The sequence below is a fragment of the Leopardus geoffroyi genome, chromosome C1, assembly GCF_018350155.1.
Source record: "Leopardus geoffroyi isolate Oge1 chromosome C1, O.geoffroyi_Oge1_pat1.0, whole genome shotgun sequence".
NCBI classification, from domain to species: domain Eukaryota; kingdom Metazoa; phylum Chordata; class Mammalia; order Carnivora; family Felidae; genus Leopardus; species Leopardus geoffroyi.
Genome location: NC_059328.1, coordinates 4,246,470 through 4,274,462, shown reverse-complemented (window position 1 = coordinate 4,274,462; position 27,993 = coordinate 4,246,470). Strand labels below are relative to the sequence as shown.

Below are 27,993 nucleotides of genomic sequence, written 5' to 3'. Positions count from 1 at the left end.
CTTTCCCCCGGCACCCGGCTGGCGCCCGTCCCCCGCCGCCGCCGTCGCCCGCCCCGCCGGCCGGCCCGTGGCGCCCCCCGCCCCGCCCGCCTCCCCGGCCGCTCGGCGCCTCCTCCATGGGTGAGTGCGGGGCCCCGGCCCGGCCCCGCCGAGCAGGCCTGCCGGTCGGCTGCCTCCGCGCCGGCTCGAGGAGGGGCGCGGGCGGGGGGCGCCGCGCGCAGGCGGGCCGGGCGGGGGGAGCGGGGGGGGGGGCAGGGCGCGCTCCTTCCCCTGCTCTGGGTAAGGCCTGCTCCCGGTGGGAGGTGGACGCCGGCCTCGGAATCAGGGCGGTGGGGTTCCAAACTCTGTGCCCTTGTTGGGGCCCGCTTTAGCAGCACCCCTTCTCCTGGCCCTGCACGCTGGCTGGCGCGGGCAGCCTGTCTGCCCCTTCCCTGCCCCCTCCGCTGCTGCACCCCAGCCCCTAGGAAGAGAGGCAGCTTGGAGGGGGCCAAATTCTGGGTCAAAGATGGACCGCGGGGTAAAGGGGACACCCCGGGCCTTTGAAGAGGAGTCCATCCACAGAGGCAGTGATGTGGAGGTCAGGGGGTCAGAAGGGACCGCGGACCCGGCAGCCCTCTGGGGATCCCCCAGGAAATCTGGAGCCCCGCAAGGTCACTGAGCTACCCCGCCCCCCACTAGTGGGACAGAGGGAGGGAGCAGCTCATTTCCAAAGACGTTTTCTCCCCGTGGAATCTGGATAATTTCCCTGGGGAACTGCAACAAGAAAAGGGCTCTGCAAACAGATTCCCGTGCAGATAAATTGGCATTTAAAAGAGAAAGGGACACTGACCTCCTTTGAAGGGAGGATTGAGGAGACAGCTCCACCCATCCTCTAGTCTGGAGGCCACTGGGGCCCCAGGGCCCTCCTGGGTGCCCTGGCCTGGGGCGCAGCCTCCCTGGACCCCACCCGACTGATAACCCTCTGCTTCTCTCCTCTGCAGATGACCAGAGCCTGGCGGAGGAAAAGGGACTGCGCTGTCAGAACCCCAACTGCATGGACAAGGGGCGGGCAGCCAAGGTAGGGAGGCTGGAGGGCCTGGGTTGCCGGGGGCAGAGAGGACAGGGCTCCAACCCTCTCTCTATTCAGGCATGGATACCCACAGTGTCCTCTGGGTTCAAGGGTGGGCAGGGCCGCAGGGCGGGTTGTTCAAGAGGCCAAGGGGCCGCCCTTGGCTCAGAAACAGCAAAATGGAGGGGACTTCTGTAAGAACAGGGAGCAGGGGTACACCAAAGCCCTTTCCTGCACTGCAGTCCTTGTGGCCACCTTGAGGTGACAGGAGCTGTGGCCCCATGTCACAGATGAGGAAGCTGAGACCCAGGAAGAGAAAGGACGCCCCCCCCCCCCCCCCCCCCCCCCAGCTCAGGCTGTGCTCCAGTGCCCAGCTGGCCCCCTTCCTGGAGCACTGGATCACTCTTCAGGCCTGGGCATGGATCAGGGACACTTTGGGACTTGGTGAGAGTGAGGGTGCCATGGGAATGACAGAGGGAAGAAGGGACAAATTGGTCCTGAAGCGCCAGGCCTTGGGAGCCAGCAGCAGGGCAGAACAAGAGGGAGAATGATAAATATCGTCGCCGGGCACCTCTGTCCATTATGCGCCGGGCTTTGTGCCACATGCTCTCTGTGCCTTATGTGCTGTTTGTGGCAGCTCTGTTGGGCCGGCCTGCGTGCCCCCTTTTCCAGATGAAGATACCAAGGTTCAGAGAGGTCCTGTGACTTGGCTGAGGCCCCACAGCTCATGAGAGACCAAGCCAGGGCTCAAACCCAAGCGTGGCCCCTTCCAGCACGCATTTGAGTGACCATGGTAATGACTGCCAGCTCTTACTGTGTCAAGCTGGGGAGCTGAGGACTCGCTGTCTCCTCCTTCTGGCCTTCTGAGATCTGTCCTGTCGTTATTATTTATAGATGAGGAAACTGAGGCTCAGGGAGCTAATGGCTCACCCAAGGACACATGGCCAGGATATAGTAGAGCTGGGATTCGAACCCAGAGCCCAGCTCTGTGTAATGTCAGAACCTGTGTTCCTAACCACCGTGTAGCTCAGCTCTGCCAGCTGCAGGAAATTAAAAATGCCACCCTCCCACCCCCCCAGCTCCCTCTCCCACCCCCCTCCGCCCAGACACATGCTCATACATTCTGCACAGGAAGACCAGGTTAGAAGGAACACAGAGGACTGTTCTGGGGGCGGAGACAGGAGGGGGAGGCTTTCAGTTGCCGTGGTCACCGGGCAGGGGGGTGGCTGTGATGTCAGACACAATCTGCTGGCACGGATGGTGCCTGGCATTGGGGCTCTGGTGTTGGCTGGTTGCCTCTTTCCCAGATGGGGGCTCCTGGCAACAAACTGGCCTCAGCTACCCCCAACGTACATCCTGCCAGGGGCCTGCAGAGCCCTGGGGCCCCTCCTTGGGTAGTTGCTCCTGGGGCAAGTCCCCAAGCTGCTGCAGGCAGGGGCAAGGGTAGGAGGGTTCGGACCACGCAGAGGTGAGGCCTGTGAGTTGAGAGCTGGTCTCAGCAAGTGGGGGCCCTCTGCAGCCTCCCGGTCCTAGCTCCAGCCCAGCCCCGGCCTGCCTGGAACTCGGCATGACTGCCATGGGCCGGAGGGTCACCCAGACTGCCGTGGGAGACACCAGGCCCTGGCACTCGTAGGACCCACTTTAGGACAAATGGCACAGACTCACTTTGGGGCCAGGGATGCCTGAGTGATCAGAGAGGCAAGGGGGCCAGTCTTGCCAAGGGGTCGAGCAGGCTGAAGCAGAGAGCGAGAGAAGAGGCAAATGACATCCTGCTTTGCTGAGGAAGAGGAACAAAGAATGTCCTTGATGGTGACAATCACCACCACCGACCAAATGCACTTGTGCCCTAGGTGGGGTGTCGGGCCCTGATGCTTGTGTCACTGAACCCTCGAGAGCTCAGGAGGAAAGTGTTATTCTCGCATGACGTGAGGGAAATGAGGCTCAGAGAGGAAAGAGCTTTTGCCCACCTTGCACAGCATGGCCGGCAGAGCTGTTTCCGGAGGGGGATCAAGGGCCTCATTCTTGTTCCTCCCCAGCCACGCTCAGGCTAGCAGGATAGGACTAGCTTTTTATTTATTTATTTATTTATTTTATTTTATTTTTAAATTTTTTTTGATGTTTTTATTTATTTCTGAGACAGAGAGAGACAGAGCATGAGCAGGGGAGGGGCAGAGAGAGAGGGAGACACAGAATCCGAAGCAGGCTCCAGGCTCTGAGTTGTTGGCACAGAGCCCGACGTGGGGCTCGAACTCACGAGCTGTGAGATCATGACCTGAGCTGAAGTCGGACGCCCAACCAACTGAGCCACCCAGGTGCCCCAGGACTAGCTTTTTAAAGGAGATGATGTCATTCATTCGTTCACCAAATGAGCTTGTATCGTCTGCTGTGCAGGGCCCACTTCTAGGCCCAGGACCTCCTGGAGCGGACATCCTAGGAGGGGAGAAGTCAGCACTTGGGTTTGACAAGCCCGTCTCCAAGCTTTTTAAATTTCAGCCTGTTGTGGGTGCTGGGGTTTCTGAGATGAAGCAGCTGCCCCGCGCCTACCTCCTGCCCTGGAGGTTCTGGGGCACAGGCTCCTGGAGGAGGCTGCTGGCGTCCTGAGGAACGCGGAGGTGTGGAGATGGAGGGAAGCTGAGTGAGCAGAGGGGCAGGACCCCCCCGAAGTCAGGGCCTCGGAGATCACAGGAGAGAAGTTGTACCCCTGCCCCTGCTCTGGATGAGGATGTGTAGAGTGGCTCCAAGGTCAAAGCCTACTCCTTTCCAGCTGTGTGATCCTGGGCAAGTCACTATACCTCTCTGATCTCCGTTTCTTCATCTGCAGACTGAGGCTTCTTGAGTTGTGGGTAGGATTAAACAGGGCTCAGATGTGAAGTGCTTGGCGTGGAGTGTGGCATGATGTAGGTTCAAGAGAATGCTAGCTGTTCGTCCGCCATGGAAGGGGAGAGAAACCCCTAGGCTTTGGGCGTGCCCTCCTTCCCCTCCCTGAGATCTGAGACCTCCCCAGATTCCAGCCCAGACCCCAGCCAACCCCACCCAGCATGGCAAATGTTTATGGCACATCTGTCCTGTCCCCAGGGCAGGTGGAGCTTGGAGTCTTGGGAGGGGTGGAGATGAAGGGAGTGTTTGTTCCCTCTCTCAAGGGGGTCCTGGTGATGATATAGTGAGTATCCAGCCCTCCTGCAGAGTAACCACAGGACAGATGGTGTCCGGACTCCCCAACTCCTCACCGGGCCCCCTTGAGCTGGGTGATCTGGTCAAAGTCTGCAGGGCACTCCAGGTCACAAGGGGACATGGTGGAGGGCTTTCGCTGGCCCAGGGGACATTGGACCATCACTTCAGAGGGAAGTGAAGACTCAAGGGTATTTATCCTGGAGATGGGACCCTCAGGGCATCATTCTCAAAGGTGATGCTTCTAGCAGCCACCACTCATGTATTCAGCACCTACTGTGTGCCAGGCCCTGCTTTCTATGCCTCCCCAAAGGGACCTCCTCTTGTCCTCACACCCTCCCTATGCCATAGGGACCACCCCATCTCCACATGAGCGATAGGATCCCATGAAGCAGGGGGGTAAGTGACTCACCAAGGCAAGGCCAGGACTTAAACCAGATCTGTCTGTCCTCAGAGCCTCCCATTTCTAAGGAGCTATCAGGAGGAAAGGGAGGTGACTTTTTCTGCTTGGCTCCAAGGGCCCAGGCAGGATGGGAAGTTTCCAACAGCTGAAGCTGCTCCCCAGTGTACAGGTTGTGAGCACCCCATTCCTAGAAGTATTCAAGCAGAGTGGACGTTGGATTTGATGACCTTAGAGTTCCCTGCCGGTTTAACAACAGGTTGTGAGGTGGCAGGGATGAGTCAGGGGGAGGTGTGTCTAGGGGAGTGGTGGCCAGCTGAAGACCAGCGGACACAGGGCAGAGGAAGGGGCGGATTTGAGATCCTTGTGGGGAAAGAATGGGCAGGATGTAGTGAATAATGGGAGAGGGAGTCACCTATTCTCCAGGGTGGTGCTCTGGGAGTGAGAGGTGGGAGGCCAGGGTGCCCTTGAGAATGGCCAGATTCTGGGGATTTCTGGGGGTGACTTTTAGATGCTGGTCAGCTGTAGGCAGGTGGCAGTCCAGTCTGCAGCTGGAGGAAGCGGCAGAACCAGAGTAGCAGGGCAAACGGAAGTCCTGGGCTTTGGCTAAGTCATTCTGGGGGCAGCGGGTGACGGCATGGGGCGCCAGGCCCAAGAGGCAGGGACAGAGGATCCACCATGTGTGATGTGGCCAAGATGAGCCGTCCTGGAGTGGACCCAGCCCCAGTGAGGTCAGTGCTGCCAAAGAGGGCAGAGCCTGCTAGGAAAGAGAACCGGCAGCCTAGAGGCCTTGGCCTGGTGACGGGCTTGTGGGAGGGGGTTCTAGGTTTGGAAAAACGCTGGTGGGCCTGGGGCCAGTTCCTCTGGCAATACTCCTGTATCCTCGCCGGTATCCTCGTGCACTCCCCGCAACCCCCGTGCCCAGCGCGGAGTTATTCTGAACTTAGGCAGCGGGGAGAGGGAAGCTGGGAAGCACCAAAGGGCCGAATGGCCCCCTTTTCAGCCATGCCAGGCACGGGCTAGGGAAAAGGAGGGGGCACAGAGATAGGCGGGCCCGTTTCTCAGGCGCCGTGGACGGCACAGTTCAGAATCCAGCGGAAGCGAGCCTGGCTTGGGGCGATGCCCGGCCGGGCTCGGCCTGCGGATCTCTGCGCCTGGACCCCCCGGGGCCTCCCTCTCTCAGGCCGGGACTGCTTCCCGCCGCGGGCCCTCGCCGGGGACGGGCGACCTCCCGTCTTCAAGCCCAGGTTAAAGCCTAGGGACTTGGAACTTCCCGCACATTTGTGAAGAGCCAGCCCCCTCGGGGACAGTGACGACCCCTCCCTCCCGGCTCCGCAGCCCGGACCCTAGATTACCCCCCAGCGCCGGCCGCGTTCCTTCCCGGGCTCCCCGCGCTCCCCCTCGCCAGCCGGGCGCGCCGATGGTACGTCCCGGCCCGCCCAGGTGGTAGCGCCCGCGCCGGCCTACCGTAATTCCCCTACGTCCCGCGCCCCACGCCGGCTCAGAGCCGACTGAGCCCGCCCCGCGGCTCCGGTCCCCCTGGCTCTGCGCGCCCCTCGGGGCTTTGGCAGCCTTGGCCCGAGCCCCAGCCACAGGGGAGGAGACCCATGTCCCTAAGGTGAGTCTCAAGGGGAAGCTGGGGACGAGACGGGGCTGGGATCGGGACGGCTGTGGTTCCGGCGTCCAGGACTCCCCCCGAATTAATGGGCAGAACCGGGAGTAAAGGGACCGACGCAGTCCCAGGGCTGCGGGGGGGGGGGGGCGGTGGGTATCGATGGGCTCCACTGGCTCTACCTCCATTTACTTGAGGGTGGAATGGGCTCAAGCTCCCGCCCCCACCCCAGTGATTCTAGGGTGGGGTTGGCTCGGCGCTAGGGCAGTGTGGAGCCAATGGGGACCCCTCTCCGGTGTGAGGATTGTTGACTGGGCCAGAGGATCCTGGAGTGGGGCTTGGCGCGTGGTGGCTGGGAGGCTCTGGCGACCCTGCCCAATCTGGGCGTCCGAGAGTTGGTCCGAGGCGGAAAGTCGTTTCGAGGCCGGCAGGGGGCGCGCGAGTCTGAGCCTCAGGCAGTCTGGGCCGGCCGGGACCCGATTGGGGGAGGGGAGAGGGAGAAGACCCATGAACCTGGAGAGGCCTTGGCTTGCCTTGATGAAAGACGAAGAGATGGAGACCGAGGGCGTCCTGGGCCCTACAAATTCCCCAGTAACCTTCCCCAGGTTTGTGGGGCTGTAGGAGGATTTTACTGTTCTTCTGCCCCTTGGCCAGGGTCCAGGCACATATTAAGGCCCAGGAGCCATCCCTAGGTAGAATATTCTAGAGAACTGGCCAGTGCCCTCTTTGCACAGATGGGCAAGGGCAGGGGTAGGTGGGACCCAGAAGCAGGTCTTCTGTAGCCCAGGCATGTGCCTTCTTCCTCATTCCCTCCCAGGTGGACTTTTATACAGTGCTGGAGAGAGAGCTATCAGGAGAAGGCACTGGTTCGATGCTGGCATCTGGGGCTCCAGGACCTGGCACATTCGTGCAGGAACTGGGCAGGAGGTGAGGTCCACTGACCACAGCCTCTGCCTCTGTCCCTAAAACTGGGTCCCAGCTGGACTCCTCCCTGGGGTGGTAGGGGCCTTGCTGACTTCTGGGGCCCACGTGGCTAGCCGGGCCTGCAGAGAGGTTCCCTGCATCCATCCAGCACAGGGCAGGGCCTCAGGGCAGGCTCTGCCTCCAGGTGGGCCCCAGAATCCAAGGACAAGGGGTGAGGCCCAGACCCAGGGGAAGGGAGGGGCTGGGTGGGCTGTTTGGAGAGCAGCCTGGCAGAGTTGGCCCCACCCTGGCCGACCTGCTCAAACATGCAGCCTCCACCCTTGGATTTCCAAGGAGCTAGATGGGGCCTTGGGGCCAGTAGGCTCCCAGGGGAGCTCAGCCCGGATGGGGAGCCCCTGGGCAGTGGTGTCCCTCTAGCCAAGGTGCTCCAGGCTGGTTGTTGTGGGCAGAACATGGAGCTGGCCCCAGATCTATGGTCTCTCCTCCTAGACAGGGAGCTCCTGTCTCACCAAAGACCAGGCCGGGTCCCCCACCTGCTGTGGGGGTGGACTGCCCACAGTCCCCTGCTTTTCTGGGTTTGGGAGATGGTGCTGCGGCGGGGGAGCGGAAGGGGGGCTTCTGCCTTGGAGACTCTATTATTCATCAGCCCCAGCATCTGGTTTCTGGATATCAGTTTCAACAAGCCAGTCCTGACTCATGAGCCTGGAGCTGGGGCTGGGCTGGAGAGGGGCCCCCTCCCCAGGGAGCCAGGGCCGAGGACTTCTTTGTCCTGGGCATGGGCTATTTCAACTCCCTCCTCTAGAGGAAGTGGGGACCCAGGAGACTGCTGAGGCCTTCTCCCTCTCCTGGCGCAAGGGCCAGGGGCTCCTTTCCTCCCCTGACTCTGCAGCTTCCTTGACCCTCCTTCCCTCTCGGCCCTGGGGCACTAGGGCCCTGGCCTTCTGAGGAGCAGGCCCTCTGCCGTGGCTGGAGGAAGCAAGCAGCAGCATGACTGGGGAATGGCCAGGGCCTGGTCACTCAGGTGACCTCCGGTGACCTACCTGGCCCAGCCCCCGAGGTTTCTGCTTCATGTGACCTGCTAACCCCAGGCCAGTAGGATCCCCCTGAACTGGCTTTGGGACCTGCCCTGTTCCCAAGCCGGTAGAACTCAAGGCCCTGCTGTTAAACCACCACTTAGCTGGTCTCCATGCCCCCCTCCCTGCCTGAGGCCCCTGGATAGTGGTCCAAAGCACAGGCATTCTTCTGTTTCCCCACTTTGCACCCGGGGCAAGCCACTTGACTTTTCCAAGCCTCAGTGTCCCCATCTGTTAAGTGGAGATGGTAGCCGTGCCTCTTCCTTTGAGAGCAGTGAACAGGATACTGGCACAGGCCTGGCATTTGGGAGTGCTCAGCTGTCAGCCTGTAGGGCAGCAAGAACAGAGAATTTGTGGTAGAAACCACCGCCCAGGACAGCAGGCCCGAGGTCACATTTGCTAGCAAAAAGAAGCAATCCTACGGTCAGGCAGTGGGGAGGGTTTTGTCGACCACTGGCAGCAGGAAGGGACACCCTGGCAGAGATCTTCCCTGCCCTCGTGGCCTTCTCTGGCATGAAGACCCTTCCTCTGCTTTCATCCATTTGTTCTCCTAGTCTACACTGAGCACCTGCTGGGTGGAGGGCGCCGTGTGGGCCAGACAGCTAAGGACCCTGGCCTCTGGAGAGGATATTCAAGTGGGGAGGGGTGGTCATCAAGAAGTGAACAAGGAAGTCAAACAATTTCCGGTAGTTTTAAATGCTTAGGAGGAAAGAGTTTAGTTTAAGAGGATTGGAAGTGAGACATGTAAGGGGCTACTTATTTTGAGAGGAGGTTAAAGCCTTGTTGAGGAGGTGGCATTGAAGCCGGGATCCAGTGCCAGCCGTGGCAAGATCAGGGGCACAGGGTTCCAGACAGAGAACACAGAGGTGCGGGTGCTGAGCTTGGGGAGTCGTGGGGATGGACGAGGCAGGCTAGCATGGAGACCACCATGAGGGACCTGCCGGGAGGTGAGGTCGGGGCTAGCCATGTTGGGATTTTATTCCAAATTCCTGGAAGGTTTTAAGGGAGGAGCGAGGTGTTCGGGTTTTGGTTTTCAAAAGATCTATCTGCCTGTGGTGTGGACAGTGGATGGCTTGGGCTTTGGGAGTGGAGGTGGTCCTTGAAACCTCCTGATTGGAGTAAACTGCTACCTCCTCAGAGCCATCTTCAGAGACCCTGCCCTGTCCGCCCCCCCTGCCCCCCATGGAGGAGGAGCTGTGTAGGGGATGGGTAGGATGATGACATCATGTCCCCCCTGCAGCACCAGAGGTACTGAGATGGGGTCCCAAGGAGGCCATTCCAGAACAACAGAGTCAGGACTGGGTTTCAGTCCTGCCTGTAGACTTTTGAGTCACTCCATAGTAGTGCCCGCCCCCCACCTCTTGGGAGTGAGTGTAATCTACAGCGGGAACCCCACCATCACCCCCCCCCCCCCAATCTTGGTCTCTCTAATCTAGTGCTCCGAAGAGCGCCTCCCTGGCCGTGGGGCTGGTTGGAAGGGACCCAGACCCAGCCTGGAGCAGCAGAGATCTGGGGGGAAAGCCGAGTTGGGCTCCCAGGTTTTCCCGATGCTCCGATGCTCCGTCTCACCCAACTCCTGGGGGCTCCGGAAGATCTACCATCACTGCCCTTTGCACCCACGTGCCTGCCTATCGCCTGCCGCCTCCACCAGTGGTCGCCTGGAGCCCTCCGCTCCTCTGCCTTCACCGCTGGCCTGGGCAGTGGGAGCAGGGTCCCCCAGGCCCAGGCTCTGAGGCTGGGCTCTCCAGGACTGTGCGCGGGCGCCAGGGTGACGCTCCGGAGGGGCTCTGAGCGCTGGATGTGTGGCCCGGCCAGTTGGAGGTCAGAGCAGAGACAGGTGTCCCCGTTCTGCCCCCCACCCCCTTCTGCCACCAGCTTTCGGAGGGCTCCCTTGGGAGAGGGAGAAAGGGTCCCGGAGCTGAGGTTCTGAGGCGGGGTCTCCAGGACTGAAGGGAGGGGCCTTTGGGCCCCAGACGTCGGCGTTGGGGGTGGGGTGGAGGGCCGGGCGGAGCGCGGCGCCCGCGGGGCTGGGCGGGGGGTCGGGGCTCCGCAGCCGGCGCGGGCCCGGCCCGGGCGCCCTCGTCCTGGGAGCTCCCCGAGGCCCAGAGCAGGTCCGACGGGGACGCCCGAGCCCCCAACCTTTGCGCCGGGGGCGGGGCTGGGGTCGCAGCGGAGCCGCCCCGGGATGGCCGAGGCGGGCGGGGGCCCCGGGGTCCCGGCGCGCTCGGCCGGGGGCGGGCGCGGCCGCACAATGGCAGGAAGCGGAGCCCCGCGCTTTGTCCGGCGGGCGGCGCAGACCGCCGCTTCCTCCGGCCGCCATGGGGACGGGCCCCGGCGTCTCCGGGCGCCGCGCGGCCTCCAGGCCGGGCCCCGGGCTGCCCTGTCCGGCGGAGGGTCGCGCCCGCGACGGCGAAGGCCAGGTACGGGGTGTGGGCGGTGGGGCGGGGGTGCGCGCGACCGCCCGCCCCTGGGGATGTTTCCCCACCCTGCGACCGAAGGGCCCCGGGCGGCGAGGTGGCCCGCCAGCCCTTAGCCTTTTGTGTCTGGGGCTGCCTCCCGACTCACCTGTGGGTGCCAGGCCCTGCGCTGGGGCCCCAGCTCCCTGTCCTTCCTCCGTCCAGGCCCTGCCCACCCTCCCCCCATCCCCGCTCCAGCCTCTGGCTGGTGTGTGAGTGGGGAAGTCTGACTTCTGGTGCCCCATCCCCACCGTGCTCCCCAACGGGCCCCCTCTGTTATTCGTAAAGCTGGGGTCCATTCGCTGCCTTTGGAGGTGCTGGGTGATCCGGCTGTTCCATCCGGTGGGCTCTCCTCTCGGTGGGTTGAGTCCCGGGAACTTTTTTCCTTGGACCCTGCTGCCCCTCCCCCACTGGCAGGGGTGGTGCCGCTCTCAGAGGGTGGCCGTGGTGGGCAACAAGGAGGTGGAGAATAGGCACCTCGGTCTGAGAGAAGGTCCAAGAGTCTGGCTTTGGGAAGGGGCTGCCCTGTTTTAGCGCAGGGGAGACCCTCGCTCCCAGAGGGAGCTGCGGACATCCAGCAGCTTGGGGATGGAGGTAGGAGAAGGGGTGGGGGAGCAGAGTCAGAGCAAGGGGCCTCTGCCCACCCCAGTCTGAGCCTCCCAGTTGGGCTTGTGGTTCTCTCTGGGGGCTCCTGGAAGCCGTCATCAACCAGACTCGTTGAATTAAGTAAAGAAACACCCACCTGGTTCAGATCCTGGGCCTGACCTTCACATGCCCCTGCTGTCCCTGAGCCTGGGGGCCGCTGGGGGGATGGAAGCAGAAGAGGTCACCACGGTGGAGGGGCACTGGCTCCTGTCACCATTAGTAGTGGTAGTAGTTACGGGTAGTAATGGGAGGAGGAGCGGTGGTGGTGTTCACCAGAGCCCAGCACAGAGCTGGGAAGTGAGTCCTCCTGAGCGCCTCAGGGAGACCAGTGCCTCCACAGGGCGGGCGCCTAGTAGGTGCTCAATAAATGTTTGTGGAATGCTGAATCTGCTATCGGGAGTGACTCTGTGTACAATCTGCTGCCCGTACATTAGGTTGGTTTAAAAACAGGATTGTGGCAGAGAGCCAGGGACTTGGGCTGGAGGGGTCCCGGAGGCCCTCCGCAGGACCCTTCGAACCTAGCATGGCCCCTGCCATGTCACCTCCCACCCACTATGAGACTAGGGCCTGGGTAACCCGCAGGTCCGCAGTCCCACCGCTCTGTGCCTGGGCGCCAGCAAAATGAAGCCAGCGGGGAAATCACAAGAGGCCTGGAAGGGGTGGGAGGGGCCATCTGTGCCAGGCCGGCTGCCAGGCTGGATGCAGAGGCGGGGGATGGCCGCCTGGCTGGCAGACTGCGGGGCTCCTCGGGAAGAAGGGGCTGAAGTGGGGTGGGTGTCTTCCCCTGAGTCATTGTCAAGAGGAGATGCTTGCAGCTGGTGGGGGGAGGGGCCGGGGGAGGGGGGCCCAGAATCTGCCAAGCCAGGGCTGATGTCTGTCAGCCTTGCAGGCAGAGCCATGGCGGAGGATAGCGGTTTTTCACACTGTTTGGGAGTAGGTGAAGTGAAGGTAGAAACAGCTGCGCTGGCTGAGGGGCGCCCCTCACCCCTGCCCAAAGCCCCACGGACACACTTGAAGACCGCTGAGAAGGGCGTGGGAGTTGGGCGCATGTGGCGCTCAGGCTGCCATCGGGAGTCTGGGCCATCATGTCCACGCCCCGCCGCTCACCCAGGGCCCAGCCCTGGAAACGTCAGACCCCCTGGAGCCAGAGGAGTCCCCAGTCTGCCCCCTGCTGGCTGTCGTTTCTCTGCCCACGTTTTTGGGTGTTCTTGTTTTGTTTTGTTTTCTCTCTGACGGAGGCCTAGGAGGACACAGGAGCCCAAACAGGCAGCATCAAACTATGACTGCTTCCCTCTTCTCTCTATAGCACTCCCCCACTGGCCGCCCGACTGCTGCCCCCGGGCCGGCTTCCCCCGCTCCTCTCTCCCTTCCTAGCCACCCAAGAGATAGACGGTATGAATATGCTGGACATCTAGGCGCTGGAGCTACACACGCTGGGTTCAAGTCCCGGCTCCGCTGGCTGTGTGACGCCCAACAAGTTACTCGAAACCTCCCTGAGTCCCACTTTCCTCCTCTGTAAAATAGGGGCAGTCGTAGCTCCTGCCTCCTCGGGTGAGGGGCCCTCTGTGCGGCCCCAGGCACACGGTGACCCCGAGTTACAGCGATCAGACTTGTTCTTCCTCCCTTTGATTACTTTCTCTGCTGTCTGTCCTCACCCTGTCTGTCACCTTGAAAATCTCTGATGGGGCTCTCCCCAGACAAAACTCTTCAGTGACCCTGCATCACCCTGATTAGTAGACCGAACAAGTATTCACTGAGTGGCTAGGACCTGAGCTAGGGCAGTGAGTCGGACAGACTAAAATCACTGTCCTTGCAGGGCTGGCGAGCTGGAGAGGCACCAAAGTGAAACAGGCTGGTCCACCGCGGAAAGGACACCGAGGGGACAGAGAGTGTGGAGCAGCACTGACTTTAAAGCGTTGTTGTTGTTTTTTAAGTTTATTTATTTTTGAGAGAGAGAGAGAGAGAGAGCAAGAGCATTCCAGCCGAGGGAGTGGCAGATGGTCAGGGCTCAGAGGCAGCGAGTCGGGGTCGCCAGGGGGCGGTGGGTGGAGCAGGGTGGCAGGAGGGCAAGGCAGGGCAGGAGGGCCCCTGCAGTCACCATGCGGGACTCTGCCCTTTCCTGGAGTGAGATGGGAAGCCGTTGAGGGTTCTGAGGAGGTGAATGTGACTCCTGGTTGAACAGGGGCCACTCTGGCTGCTCACGGAGATGATGCTCAGGGCAGGTGGAAGCAGGGAGACCGGTTATGAGGTCACTGTTGGAATCCCACTGGGAGGTGACCGGGATGGCCACCAGGGGGCAGCAGTGGGCTAATGAGCCTGGCCGGGTTGAAGCCACCCCTATTGAAGGGAGAGCCGCAAGCGTTGTCCCATCATCCCATCGACTGGATGGGGGTGTAACAGAACGGTCAGAGGTGACCCCAGGGATTTGGGCCTAATGTATTCGTTCCCTGGAGCTGCGGTGACAGCGAACCCCGATTGCGTGGGAAGTTTATTCTCCACCTACGGAGAGCCACACAGTGTAGTCTAAGCCGGTTGCCTCATTCCCACGTGTCCCTGTTTCTGTCTCTCCTCTTCTTGTGTGAGGACCCCAGTCACAGGATTACCCCATACGCCACTTGGTGACACACTCCAGCATGACCTCGTCTTAACTAAAGGCATCTGCAATAACCCCATTTCTAAATAAGGTCACACCCTGAGGGACCCGGGGTTAGGCCTTGACCTGTCTGAGGGACGCAATTCAGCCCATACGCCCACACAGCTGGCAGGCACTGCCATGGACTGAGGTGCAGGGAGCTGCAGGGGGCAGTCCGGCAGCACACCAGAGGACGTGGGTAGTGGGAGGCGCTTCTCGGAACCCAAGGGGGGCATGGAGAAGGTTGGTCTGGTGTCCTGGGTGAGGACCTGACTGAAGATTTACCTCCGGGAGCCCTCGGCACGTAGATGGCTTTTTGGGTCACGAGACTGGCTGAGTCCCCGGGGGTATGGGATGCGGATAAACGTGAGCAGGAGGCAGGCAAGGGAGCCGAAAGCTGCGGGGGAAGCCGCAGAACACGGGGTCCTGGGGCCCACGGAGGAGACGGTGTGCAGGAGACCACCTGTGGCAGTGCTGGGTCCTACGCGTGGACTTAGAAACATGGTGGGGGGGAGGGAGTGCTCCTGGGTGTTGGTTAAGTGTCCAACTTCAGCTCAGGTCATGATCTCACGGTGTGTGGGTTTGAGCCCCGCGTCAGGCTCTGCGCCTGCTGGGGGTTCTCTCTCAATCTCTCTCTGTCTCCCCCCACCCCAAATAAATAAATAAACTAAAAAAAAAAAAAGAAAACATGGTGGGGGCCCGAGATGGGAGAGGGTCTGAGAGGCAAGGGAAGAATTAGAAAATCTTCAGTTGCAGCCGTTGTAGTCATGTTTGATTTAGGCAGACGTCACCAGTGGATGTGAAAACCCTGGAGTGTGAGATTGCCGGGAACGGGATGTCTCGAAGTTATCTCCCCGCGGGCTACTTATCCTTACAAAGAGAAAAAGGGCCTCTACGCAGTACCGCGAGGCCCCCAAGGGATCCGGCCGCGCTGACGGGCGCAGCGAGGAGGGCGCAGTCCACTGTCTCGTGTCGTTGCCCCAAATGCTCAGCCTGAAACCATCCAAGGACCTCCAGAAAGATCCCCGTGGAGGGGCTTTCTCCCAGACTGCTGGCTTGAATGCTTCAAAAACGTCAGTGTGATGAAAGAAAAAACAAAAAGGACAGAGAACTCTTTCTTAAAGGGATAAACAGATACAAACGAACGCATGCGCGAATCTTGAATTGGCTCCCGTATGGGGAAAAAAGCTATAAAGGCCATTGTTCAGACAGCGGACCTTAGACGGATCATAGACCAGCGTTCAGTTTCCCGAGGGTGCCCATTGTTTTGGGGGTTTGTAGGAGAACGCCCACGCCCTTCTGCGCCAGGGGAGAGGTAGGTGATAGAGAAGGCCAGTGTGACAAAATGTTCGTGACGGGGGAAGGTAGAAGGGTGTGTGGATGTCATTGTGCCGTTCTTACAGTTTTCTGTAGGTTTGAAACGTTTAAAAATGGAAAGTCAGGGAAAATAAGGTAACGAGTACTGGGAGGGAAAAGTAGGAAGTGGTCAGGATGGAGACCTGTTTCACCAGGCTTCGCAGAAAGGGAACGGGGAAAAGGGAGCCGCAGATGGGAAAGAACCTGTCTTGAGCCAATAGACGGGGAGCCTGACACTATAGGGGAGGGGAGGGCTCGCTGGGAGGTGGCTGGGACCGGAGCACGGTGACGCCCCCAGTGTGGGGCAGGCGGGTGGACGTGTTGGGCTGGGGTGGGGGCAGGGGACAAGGAAAGTAGGAAGCGGAGGGGTCAGAGATAGGCTGTGGGAGCCGGAGGGCAGAGGAGAAAATGGGACAGTTATCCACAGGGATGGGGGAGAACGTGTACAGGGTGATACGGTAAATACAGTAAATACTGGTGTGTGCGGGGGGGAAGGGTACTGCCTGATCACCCAGACTGCCAGCACCTGTCCCTAACTCCCCCAGAACCCCCTTCGTCCCATGTGAGGTTGGCCACGCAGGGGCCAGACAGGCCACAGAACTTAGAGCAGAGGGTCTGGAGGGGAGGACAGGAAGGGCTTGCCGGTTCCAACACTGAGCTGGCAGAAGCAAATGGCAGCGTTGAGCATTTTGGGGTGCCCTTCCTGCCTGCACCCCAGGAAGAGACCCTGGTAGCAACAGCCTCGTGGTTCCTTACAGGAAGTCTCCCCTCCACGATCTGTTCCTCGAGGGCAGGATCTGCTTTTCTCTGCACCCCTCAGAATGGAACCACGGTGGAGTTTGGGAAAGGTCTGCAGAGTGAATTCATCAGCACAGGGCACCCTGTGGGGAATGGACGGTTGGAAAGTGAAGAGCAGCCCTCGGACGGACCACAACTCCACTTGTGCACTGCAGTGGTCGGGCCACAGGCCCGCCTGCCTGACCCTCTAAGGGGGCCCGGCCCGACCCACCTTTCCCTCCTTCCCCACAAGGTATGCCACCACGCTGACTGCCAGCAGCTGCACCGCCGGGGGCCCCTCAACCTCTGCGAGGCCTGTGACAGCAAGTTCCACAGCGCCATGCATTATGATGGGCACGTCCGCTTCGACCTGCCTCCCCAAGGTGAGCGTGGGTAGGGACTCCAGCCGGGCGCGTCGGGTTCCCAGAGCAGCTCTGAACTCCCTGTTTAGGGGCACAGTGTCTTGGTAGCTGTTGGAGCTGTGACGGGCCATCAGAAGGACAAGAGTTGGGGCACCTGGGTGGCTCAGTTGGTTAAGCGGCCGACTTGACTCAGGTCATGACCTCACGGTCTGTGAGTTTGAGCCCCGCGTCGGGCTCTGTGCTGATGGCTCAGAGCCTGGCGCCTGCTTTGGATTCTGTGCCTCCCTCTCTCTCCACACTTCCCCTGCTCGCACTCTCTCTCTCTCTCTCGAAAATAAATAAACAGAAGAAGGAGAAGAACAAGAGTTAACTGTAAATCATGAAACCCAAGTACGTTGTGGCTCCTTCTGTGCTACAAGTTTTTAAACAAGAGAAACGGTTGGGGGACTGTGCCCCATGTTGAGAGCAGGCCTGTCTCTTCCGGGTTCTGGGTCCTTGTCATTGGGTCTGCACATCCCATACCTGCTCCTGCCTTTCGCCCCGGGCCAGCATGGAAAAGGCCCCTTTCTTTTCCTCAGGGTAGGGGACTGCTGGGCAAATCCTCCAGCCAGGCTGCTGGCGAGCAGGGGCCGGGGGTGGGTGGGTGTGGGCAGGTCAGAAGGAGCTTGTAGAAAGGAACCAGAAACCCTGCTGAGTGGGGACCTGGCCCAGGCCCAGCACCAACTGGCTGTGCTGGGGTGACTTACAGGCATCTGAGCCTGGCCAGAAATGCCAACCCTGTGTCTCCATTTTTAGCTGGTCAGATGGACAGAAGGACTCTCCCCTTCTGCCATGGCCCCCTGGGACTCTGGGTGTGTTCACAGTGGTGGGGGGGGGGGTTGTATGGAGAGGAGGCCTGAGAGAAGGAGGCATAGACTTCCTGCAACAATCCCAGAGGCAGAGTTTCCTTATCCCTATTTTATAGAAGGGTAAACTGAGGCCACAGGTTTGGGGGCAGGGCATCACCTGGGGTGTCATCCCAGGGTGCTTGTGTCTTTTTGAGTCTAGGGATGGATGGGTGATCAGCAGTGACTGAACCCCTCTCTGCACAGACCTGAAGGGCCCTAGTTTGTTGGGGGTGGGGGGTTCCCAGGACTGGTAGCAGGCTAAGAAGGCAGCCAGGGAGGGAATAGGCATGACCTTTCCTCCCACTTTACCCCAAAGGCTCTGTTCTGGCCAGAAACGTGTCTACCCGGTCATGCCCCCCACGCACTAGCCCTGCAGCGGACTTGGAGGAGGAAGAGGAAAGCTCTCTGGATGGCAAAGGGTAGGTGGGCAAAGCGGACACCTGAGGGATCCCAAGGCTGGATCTCAGATCAGAGATCCAGGGACAAGAGGCTTCAGAACACCCGACTGGAGACCCCTCCATGCCCCTGTGGATGCCCTGATTCCTGGAGGAAGCTGCCCAGCCTGGGCCAGCCTCCAGCCTGGCGCAGGCAGACTCCTGTCTAGGTACCACTGGGTGTGGCTCCCGGGTTGGCCACCAGAGGGCACTCAGCCCCTTGTGGGCCCCGGCCTGCCTGAGCTGCACCTGAGTTAGTTATCTGATCACCTGGGGTGAGCAAAGAGTGGGCAGCCGGGGCCTGTTCACATCCCGCCCTGGTGAGGGCCTACCCGTGCCTCCAACCTCTGCCCTCTGTCCTGCAGGGACCGGAAGAGCACAGGCCTGAAACTCTCCAAGAAGGCAAGGAGGAGACACACAGATGTAAGGAGCCCCCGGGCTGTCAAGGGGGCTCCTGTCAGCCCCTGCCCTTCCTGGGCCCTTTCCTTTCCATCCCCAAGACTGGGCCTGTCTGCTCTGAGCTCCAGGACCAGGAACGGGGCCTGGAGTGAGTGGGTCCCTCCCTGCCCACCCTGCCCTGCCACCCACTACTATCCACCTTAGCTGGATGGGAGATGCCACAGGAACACCTCCCTTGGGCAAGAGGGACACTGGGCACCTCCTTGGGACTGAGGCAGGCTGGGGAGATCCCTGGGTTCACTCCCATGCTGGGGTTCCCATCCTGCACCCTGGTAGGGGGGGAGGTGCCGAGACAAGAGGTGCAGAAGCTGAGACCCACACCCTTTCAGGACCCCAGCAAGGAGTGCTTCACCCTGAAGTTTGACCTGAATGTAGACATTGAGACAGAGATCGTACCAGCCATGAAGAAGAAGTCGCTGGGGTAGGGCTTGGTGGGGCCGAGGCAGGGGGAGTGGGGCCGGGGGTGCAGGTGGCTCCTTGCAGGCATAACTGTGTGTGTCTGTGTGGTGGCCGGTGAGTGAGCGGACCCACCCATGGATTCCAACACGTGTGCGCATGGCCCGGTTCCTGGATGTGGACCAGCATGTGACAGTGTCCACCCTGGTGGCAGACACGGAAGCGGGAGGGCATGGGAGCACTGGCTTGTGTGTCGACCCATGTGGGAGCGTGCGAACCTGTGTAGGCAGCTGTGTGCGCACGCACACCTGTATGTCCTCGTACCTGTGTGTGATCCTGCGGGTGGCTCCCTTTCCCACTGGTAAGGTGGGGTGGAGCTGGGGCTGGGCATAGGGTGGGGGTTCGTGTGCCTGCCCCCTAACAGCCACCCCTCCCATCCTGGGGCAGGGAGGTGCTGCTGCCGGTATTTGAAAGGAAGGGCATCACGCTGGGCAAGGTGGATATCTACCTGGACCAATCCAACACGCCCCTGTCCCTCACCTTTGAGGCCTACAGGTTCGGGGGACACTACCTGCGGGTCAAAGGTGAGCAGTTAACCTGGCAGGTGGGGTGGCTGGGGCCTGACTGGGCCTCCCGGAGATGGCTGCTTCTTCCCAGGCTCAGATTCCCATTGGCCATGGCCCTGAGCTGGCTCATTACCATACAGGTGTCTCTGCTGGGCCCTGGCAATGGGTGCTGGCAGGGCGGGGCCTCAGGGGAGGGCAGCTAGGCCTTGGTTGGGATCCAGGAGAGAGAGGTCTTGGGTTCCCTTCTCCACCGGGCCTGGATGCTGAGGACCTCTCCTTGCCCCCTACTGCTGCCCCAGCCAAACCGGGGGACGAGGGGAAGGTGGAACAGGGAGTGAAGGACTCCAAATCCCTGAGTCTGCCAATCCTGCGGCCAGCCAGGGCCGGGCCCCCCTCCTTGGAGCGCGTGGAACCCCAGAGCCGCCGGGAGAGCCTGGATATCCTGGTGAGGGGACTGTGTCAGGGCTGGGGGCGGGGAGGGACCTTAGAGGGGAGGTCAGCTGGGCCCCTCACCTCTTGGGATTTAATTTCCCCTTCTGGAAAATAGGGGTGGCTCCGAGGATAGGGAGCCCCAAGATAATGGGTCTTGTCTCTGAGAGTCTGCTAATGCCTGAGGAGTGTGTGTGTGTGTGTGTGTGTGTGTGTGTGTGTGTGTGTGTCCATTTGGAGCTGTGCTTATAAGCTGTGCATCTAAGTGTGCCTGTGACTGTGTGGTGCTTGGGGCTGGGGGCTGGGCGGTGGTCCAGCTACACCTGTGCCTGGATCTTCAGACCCCAGAGCATCTACGGGTCTTAGAAGAGGTGGCATCCCAGGACGGGGGTGCAGAGACCCTCCCACGTCTCAGCTTCCCTGAGGTCCAGGAAACCCACCGTGGGGTAGGGGGGTGTGAGGGTCAGGGGGGCCCTGGCCTTGATCGCCCTCTCCCGGCCAGGCCCCTGGCCGCCGCCGAAAGAACATGTCGGAGTTCCTGGGGGAGACGAGCATCCCCGGGCAGGAGGCCCCCACGCCTTCCAGCTGCTCCCTGCCCAGTGGTAGCAGTGGTGGCAGCGACAGCTGGAAGAACCGGGCGGCCAGTCGCTTCAGTGGCTTCTTCAGCTCGGGCCCCAGCACCAGCGCTTTGGGCCGGGTATGTGGTCCCGCGGGCCCTGGGGCAGGGTGGCTGGCGGGCCCGTCCCCTGACCCCAGCTGTGGGTCTCCTTCCAGGAGGTAGACAGGATGGAGCAGCTGGAGGGCAAGCTGCACGCCTACAGCCTCTTCGGGCTGCCGCGGCTGCCCCGCAGGCTGCGCTTCGACCACGACTCGTGGGAGGAGGAGGGGGACGAGGAGGAGGAGGAGGAGGAGGAGGACGCCTGTCTGCGGCTGGAAGACAGCTGGCGGGAGCTCATTGATGGGCCTGAGGTGGGTACAGCCGCGGCCCTTCCTCCCTTCCCTTCAGGGAAAGGGGCCACTTCCAAGGACCCAGTGACAAGGTGCTCTACAAGGTGTTCCCCACCAGGCTGTGGGGAAACTGAGGCGAGGCACACGCGGTGTGCCGCTTGGCTGTTTTAGTGGTGGAGGAGGGTGCGGAACTTGGGGGACCTCATGTTTCCACGGGGAAAAGGAGGTTGCCTGCAAGGTGGCTCACCCCCTCCCGGGTCATCCTGGCACACTCTGGGACTCCTGGCCAACCTCCTGCACTTCCCGCAGAAGCTGTCCCGGAGGCAGTGCCACCAGCAGGAGGCGGTGTGGGAGCTCCTGCACACAGAAGCCTCCTACATTAAGAAACTGAGGGTGATCACCAACGTGAGTGTGGGTCTGCACCCTGCCTCCCTGCCCCCTAGGGCCTCCCTCTGGGGGCCCCTGAACAGAGTTTGGGGCTTTGCAGAAGAACAGGGGAAAGAAAGCTTTGGGCAAGTTTGCCAAGTTAGCTGAGCATTAGGCTCACTCTTGCACTCGTTCATTCAGCCACTGTCTCTGAACACCTGCTGTGTGCCAGGTGCCCAGCAGCCCACACCCGGCCTGTGGAAGTGGAGTGTGAGTGTGTGTGTGTGTGTGTGTGTGTGTGTGTGTGTGTACTTCACCCTGGGGAGAGCACCTATCTTTGGCTTGGGGTTCAGGAAGAACTCCTTAGCTGAAACTTGGGGCCGAGCCAGGACAGAGCTGGAGGAGAGAGTTCCAGGTGTCACTGCAAGGCCAGTCTCCCAGAGCTTTCCCTCCAGGTGGGGACGAGGCAGGATGAACCCCCGGTGGGCCGTGGAAGTCGGGCCTTTTCTGAAGGGGTGAACCGTCTCTGCCCCAAGCTGCTTCAGGGCTTCCTGGGAGGGGTAAGGGGTAGAGGGGAGCCTAACAGCCTGGGGGCGGGGGGGCGTCGGGACTGGGACGCCCCCCCAGCTGCAGCGCCCCCTGCCCCCACAGCTGTTCCTCTGCTGCCTCCTGAACCTGCAAGAATCGGGGCTGCTGTGTGAGGTGAGGTGTGGCCCCGGGGGGCGGGGCCTGCCGCTGGGGGCGGGGCGGGGGCGGGACACAACGATGGCGCCAGAGGGGCGGGGCCCGGCCGGGGGCGGGGCCGAGCGCACCTCCCGCCCCTTCAGGTGGAGGCCGAGCGCCTGTTCAGCAACATCCCCGAGATCGTGCGGCTGCACCGCGGACTGTGGGGCAGCGTGATGGTGCCGGTGCTGGAGAAGGCGCGGCGCACGCGGGCGCTGCTGCAGCCCGGGGACTTCCTCAGAGGCTTCAAGATGGTACGGGCCGGGCCGGACACAGGGGGGGACACCGCGGCAGGGCTAGGGCGCAGATCCCGTCTGCCCACCACCCCGGCCTCCCCCCCCACCACCCCGACCCTGGCGCCACGTGACCCCTAGTGGTCGGAGGCAAGGAATTCCGAGTCGGTCGCCCGGGTTTGAACCCCACCTGGCCATCTGCCCTTTCTGTCTGGCGGAAGTTCAGCCTGGGGTGGTCGCGAAAGTGCGGTGAGGGAGGGCTCGTGAGGCTCCCGGCGCAGGGCCTGGCCGCGGAGAGCGCGGAGTAACCGTGCCTGTTCTGTCCCGGGCCAGTTCGGCTCCCTCTTCAAGCCCTACATCCGATACTGCATGGAGGAGGAGGGCTGCATGGAGTACATGCGCGGCCTGCTGCGCGACAACGACCTCTTCCGGGCATACGTCACGGTGAGGAAGGGCCGGGGCGCAGGACAGTTGGGCCCACCGGGGCAGCAGGTGCACGGCCGGGGGGGGGGGGGGGGGGGGGGGCGGGCGTGGCCTGGGGCCCGGGGGCGGGGCGCGCCCTGAGCCGCGTCCCCGCCTGCGCCGCAGTGGGCCGAGAAGCATCAGCAGTGCCAGCGGCTGAAGCTGAGCGACATGCTGGCCAAGCCCCACCAGCGGCTCACCAAGTATCCCCTGCTGCTCAAGTCTGTGTTGAGGAAGACCGACGAGCCACGCGCCAAGGAGGCCGTCGTCACCATGGTAACCGGGGAGGCACGCAGGGTCCCTCCGCAGCTCGCAGCTGCCCCCAGACCCTGGCCCTGAACCTGCCATCGCCTGCCCGCCCTGCAGATCGACTCGGTGGAGCGCTTCATCCACCACGTGAACGCGTGCATGCGGCAGCGGCAAGAGCGGCAGCGGCTGGCGGCCGTGGTGAGCCGCATCGACGCCTATGAGGTGGTGGAGGGCAGCAACGACGAGGTGGACAAGGTGGGACGCTGCCTGTGCGGGGGACCCTGGCCCCGCGGGAATGGAGCAGGGGCCACCCTGGCAGACAGGCGCCTAGGCCGGGAATCTTTCGCGCGGACTTCCAGCGGAGAAGGGGAGTCAGACCGTGACCTCCCTACACATGCCCCCCCCCCCGCCCCACCCCCAATCACCAGCTCCTGAAGGAATTTCTGCATCTGGACCTGACAGCACCCATCCCTGGCGCCTCCCCCGAGGAGACACGACAGCTGCTGCTGGAGGGGAGCCTGAGGATGAAGGAGGGGAAGGACAGCAAGGTGAGTCTAGGGACCACCTCACGCCAGGGGCCCCTTCCGCACTCCCTCTTCCCCTGTGCGTTTGGACCACCCTTTCCTGGGGACCTTCTGGGCCCTATTTAGTGGTTCTCAGCTGCCCTGGCAGTTGGGTGGCAATTCAAGAAGGGATGCCTTTGTGGTCACACGAGGGCTGATGATCTGCCTGCCGTTTACTCTTTACAGATATGGCAGCAACCACACAGCCCGTGGGGTGCTGGTCTTGCCCACTTGCTGGTGCCATGTGGGTTCCTGGTGGGAGGGAGGGGGCCCATTCCAAGAGCAGACCAGGAACAACGCGGAGCCTCGCTCCTGAGCTATTAATCCCAGGTGCTTAACCCAGAGCCTGCAAATTGTGGTTTTAAAATCACTTCCCTCTTTCTCTTTAATGTAAACCTTTTTTTTTTTTATAACTAAGGTACAGTTTATTGTAATAACACCTATAAACAAAAATAACAGACACATAGTATTGTTTTTGAGAACAAACTGAAATAATCTCTGAAAATACTTACAATCTAAACTACTACCGTAGGAAATTCTAGAAAGTATAAAAATACACTAGCAGAAGTCCATTAGCCATCACAATGGTATCATCACATGTCCTGTAGCCTCTGGAAAGCTCTGCTTTTTCACTTCTGAGGGGATCAAAGTAAAAAATACAAATAATATCTTAATATTATCAGAAATATAATTTTTTTAAAGGAATTATTTGGTACACCTGAGTGGCTCAGTCGGTTGAGCGTCTGACTCTTTTTTTTTTTTTTTTTTTAATTTTTTTTTTTTTCAACGTTTATTCATTTTTTGGACAGAGAGAGACAGAGCATGAACGGGGGAGGGGCAGCGAGAGAGGGAGACACAGAATCGGAAACAGGCTCCAGGCTTCGAGCTGTCAGCACAGAGCCCGACGCGAGGCTCGAACTCACATACCGCGAGATCGTGACCTGAGCCGAAGTCGGACATTTAACCGACTGAGCCACCCAGGCGCCCCAAGCGTCCGACTCTTGATTTCAGCTCAGATCTTGATCCCTGAGTTGTGAGATCAAGCCCTGCACGAGACTCTGTGCTGACCCTGGAGCTTGCTTGGGATCCTCTCTCTTACTCTGCCCCTCCCTGTTTTCTCTCACACAGGCACACACTTTTTCTCTAAAATAATAATTAATTTAAAAAAATAATTTGTTTTTATTACATTTCTTTATTTTTGAGAGGCAGAGAGAAATGGAGCGTGAGCGGGGGAGGGGCAGAGAGAGAGGGAGACACAGAATCCGAAGCAGGTTCCAAGCTCCGACCTGTTGTCACAGAGCCCGATGCGGGGCTCGAACCCACAGACCACGAGATCGTGACCTGAGCTGAAGTCGGACGCTCAACCGACTGAGCCACCCAGGCGCCCCTTAAAAAGAATAATTTTTATATTGTGGACTATTTAAAAGTGAACACTTTCAGCACTGCCGCCCTGGACCCCTTAATTGTTGGCTGATAGTCACTTAAGCCTCAAAATCTTCAGACATGCTTTGAACCACCCAAATGGAAGCAGTCTTTGAGCCTTGTTCAGTTATTCTCTATCATTTGAGAATATTATAATTTCTTGTGGTTTACCAATTTCTGGAATTATTTTTAAATTATAATGTAAACCTTTAATTGAAATAAATGACAAGTATGTTAGCTCCACCTTGCTCTTCGTCTAATTGTATTCCCAGATTCATGGGGGGCAGGGAGCAGGGAAGGCCTTTGACCAAACCCGGGTGCCCCCAGCAACATCACCAAAGTGCAGGCAGGAAGGGGCCCAGCCCAGGAGAGGGCGTCGAGGCAGATAGGCTGAGGTCCCAAGACCCTGGCCCTGATCCCGGGCCTGGCCTGCTCCCCTTGCTCCCCCCACCCCCACTCCAGATGGACGTGTACTGCTTCCTCTTCACGGACCTACTCTTGGTGACCAAGGCGGTGAAGAAGGCCGAGAGGACCAAGGTCATCCGGCCGCCGCTGCTGGTGGACAAGATTGTGTGCCGAGAGCTTCGAGACCCCGGTGAGGAGGCCGGCCCTGCTCCCGGTGGGGTGGGGAGGGGGCCGTGATGGGCAGGGGCTGTGGTCCTAGCTGGCACTGATGGGAGCCCCTCCTCACCAGGCTCCTTTCTCCTCATCTACCTGAACGAGTTCCACAGCGCTGTGGGGGCCTACACGTTCCAGGCCAGCGGCCAGGCTCTGTGCCGTGGCTGGGTGGACGCCATTTACAACGCCCAGGTGAGAGCCGAGTGGTGGGCGGGTGGGTGGCCAGGGTGGCCCGTCGGGGGGAGCCGCTCACCACCCCCGCCCCCACCTGCAGAACCAACTGCAGCAGCTGCGCACCCAGGAGCAGCCAGGCAGCCAGCCGCACCTGCAGAGCCTGGAAGAGGAGGAGGACGAAGAGGACGAGGACGAGGACGAGGAGGAAGCGGGGGAGAGTGGCGCTTCTGCCGCCAGCTCCCCCACCATCCTGCGCAGGAGCAGCAACAGTCTCAACTCCCAGCACTGGTATGCTCGCCCGGGGCCGCTCAGCGGGCCAAAGCAGGGCAGGTGCTGCGGCCCAGCCCTCCTGACCCCGAGCAGGGCCCTCCTGACCCCAGGGCTGCTGACACCGGGCAGGGCCCAGACTCCCCACCTTCCTCCGAATGGCTTCGTGCTGTGACCACAACGTGAGGGAGAGGGCTCTGTCTCCCACCAGAGTCCCGGCAGGGATGGCAAAAGGTTTTGAACTTGAGCACTGACTCTGATCCCCCAGTGCCAGTGGGGTGGAGCTGAGCGGAAGATTCTTTTTTTTTTTTTTTTTTTTTAATGTTTGTTTATTCTTGAGAGAGAGAGAGAGAGAGAGCGTGAGCGAGCAAGTGGGGGAGAGGCAGAGAGAGATGAAGACAGAGAATCCCAAGCAGGCTCCGCACTGCCAGTGCAGAGCCTGACACGGGGCTCAAACTCACGAGCCGTGAAGTCACGACCTCAGCTGAGATCAAGAGTCAGACGCTCAACCAACTGACCCACCCGGGCGCCCCTGAGCTGAGGATTGTTGCACTGTGTCCAGCTGGAGGGAGGAGTGTGGTGGCGACAGACATCATTATGGGTATCTGTGTTGCGGGCCCAGGGTTGGGAGCTCTGGCTCACGGGCCACATGCTTTTGCCATCTCTGAGCCTCAAGTCGGGAGGGCGGAGGCTGTGGACCTCTGCGTTGCCAAGCACTGGCTGTACCAGGCCATCTGGGCTTCCTGAGGCTGGGCTGACTGTCCTCTCCCGGCCCCACAGTGCCTCAGATGGCTCCACGGAGACCCTGGCCATGGTTGTGGTGGAGCCTGGGGAGCCGCTGTCCTCTCCCGAGTTCGAGGGTGGCCCCTTCAGCTCCCAGTCGGACGAGACCTCTCTCAGCACCACTGCCTCATCTGTCACGCCCACCAGCGAGCTGCTGCCCCTGGGGCCCGTGGACGGCCGCTCCTGCTCCATGGACTCTGCCTACGGCACCCTCTCCCCCACCTCCCTGCAAGACTTTGTGGCCCCAGCCCCTGGGGTGGAGCCAGCGCCCCGGCCCCCAGAGTTACCGCAGGCCCCTTCACCCCCACCCTCACCCCGTCTCCGCCGCCGCACCCCTGTCCAGCTGCTGCCCCGCCCGCCCCACCTGCTCAAGTCCAAATCTGAGGCTAGCCTCCTCCAGCTGCTATCAGGGGCCACTGCCCGTGGAGCGCCCCCGGCCCCCAGCCGCAGTCTGTCAGAACTCTGCTTGGCCGTTACGGTCCCTGGCACGAGGACTCAGGGCTCCCCTCGAGAAGCCGGGCCCAGCTGGGTTCACCGGGGGGCACCTAGCCCTGGCAGTGGCCCCAAGCCATCAGAGCTGGAGGGCAGAACCAGCTGCCCAGCTGGGGTGCCCGAAAGACCCACCAGGAGAGGCAGAGAGCTGTCCTTGGGGGCCTCACCCAGGGTGCAGCCCGAGCCCCACCCAGGGATCTCTGCCCAGCACCGGAAGCTGACGCTGGCCCAACTGTACCGAATCAGGACCACCCTGCTGCTTAACTCCACGCTCACTGCCTCGTGAGTGGCCTGGGGGAGAGGGCTTGTGGCCCAGTGTGTTGGCCTTGGGGGCACTGAGCCCCGGGATGGGTAGGGGCACTGTCATGGCTGGGAGCAGATGGCATTAGCAGGTGGGGATGGGAGAAGGGAGCCTGAGACCTGCTTCAGAGCCTGAATGACAGGGTCTACAGTGGGTGGTGGGGAAGGGGCCTAAGGAGTCTGGTGGGGCAGGGAGGGTGACCAGAGCCCCCTCTGGAAGTGGCATCAGCCAAGGAAGGACTGTCTGTCCCTTCCCTTCTCTTGCAGGGAGGTCTGAGCAGAGGGAGGCCCCCGAGGGTGCCACTGACAGACAGCAAACAGCATGCCTCCTGGGGCATCCGGGTCCCTGCTCCGGCTGCTGCCTGCACGGTAGCCAGAGCACCGGGCAGGACCCCCGATTTGCACTTTGCCAGACCGGATGGAAGTGGAGGAGGGCTCAGCAGAGCTCCAGGCCCAGGCCGCAGTACTTCCTCAGGACTCCCCCCCAAGGCCACCCCCACTAACCTGTCCACCCGACCCCCGCAGGGTCCCTTGTTCGCTGCTCCCTGAAGTCACCAGCTCCAGTCCTGGGGTGGGCTCCAGGGCGGCCTTTCCCACCTCCACCCTCATCCGGCCCCAAACGGGATGTTTGCTCTCCTGTCCTTGCCTCCCTCCCTCCCAGGCCCACTGGCCACCCTAGGCTCGGGTTGGGCTCTGTGTAAAGTTGCATATTTATTGAGCTTTTGATTCTTTTATAAAGACTTGTATATACTACCAGAAGAAGTTCTTT

General features: G+C 61.0%; 1 protein-coding gene and 1 long non-coding RNA gene across 12 annotated transcripts; one reads left to right on the top strand and one right to left on the bottom strand.

Moving 5' to 3' along the window:
* PLEKHG5 (pleckstrin homology and RhoGEF domain containing G5) lies at positions 1-27,977 on the top strand. Of its 8 annotated transcripts, none has more exons than XM_045475492.1 (22): positions 1-120; positions 981-1,057; positions 16,345-16,474; positions 17,657-17,759; positions 18,140-18,197; positions 18,563-18,654; positions 19,077-19,213; positions 19,495-19,640; positions 20,127-20,321; positions 20,399-20,593; positions 20,882-20,977; positions 21,590-21,640; positions 21,766-21,915; positions 22,228-22,338; positions 22,483-22,632; positions 22,723-22,860; positions 23,034-23,153; positions 25,053-25,185; positions 25,285-25,400; positions 25,483-25,670; positions 26,430-27,206; positions 27,492-27,977. In XM_045475492.1, the coding sequence occupies exons 1-22, from the start codon at positions 117-119 to the stop codon at positions 27,499-27,501; spliced, it is 3,177 nt and encodes a 1,058-aa protein (XP_045331448.1). In that variant the 5' UTR covers positions 1-116; the 3' UTR covers positions 27,502-27,977. The 8 variants fall into 8 exon arrangements, with proteins under 8 accessions (XP_045331448.1, XP_045331449.1, XP_045331444.1 ...); XM_045475493.1 differs by lacking the exon at positions 1-120 and adding an exon at positions 261-279; XM_045475488.1 differs by lacking the exon at positions 1-120 and adding an exon at positions 632-650.
* On the bottom strand, positions 3,277-15,272 carry LOC123597113. Of its 4 annotated transcripts, none has more exons than XR_006711963.1 (4): positions 10,791-15,272; positions 8,433-8,551; positions 4,629-4,806; positions 3,277-3,478 (listed from the first exon to the last, which is right to left on the bottom strand). It is a non-coding gene; the product is annotated as an uncharacterized LOC123597113 (long non-coding RNA). The 4 variants fall into 4 exon arrangements; XR_006711964.1 differs by lacking the exons at positions 8,433-8,551; positions 10,791-15,272 and adding exons at positions 5,294-5,376; positions 5,972-5,986 and having other exon boundaries at positions 3,284-3,478; XR_006711961.1 differs by lacking the exons at positions 8,433-8,551; positions 10,791-15,272 and adding an exon at positions 5,972-5,986 and having other exon boundaries at positions 4,629-5,376.
* Positions 27,978-27,993: the final 16 nt, after the last annotated feature.

Coding starts and splice junctions, on each gene's coding strand:
- PLEKHG5 (XM_045475490.1), top strand. CDS start 10,544: ATGGGGACGGGCCCCGGCGTCTCCGGGCGCCGCGCGGCCTCCAGGCCG. Junction 20,594..20,881: donor AGCTCATTGATGGGCCTGAG/GTGGGTACAGCC, acceptor CACTTCCCGCAG/AAGCTGTCCCGGAGGCAGTG. Junction 22,339..22,482: donor TCTTCCGGGCATACGTCACG/GTGAGGAAGGGC, acceptor CCTGCGCCGCAG/TGGGCCGAGAAGCATCAGCA.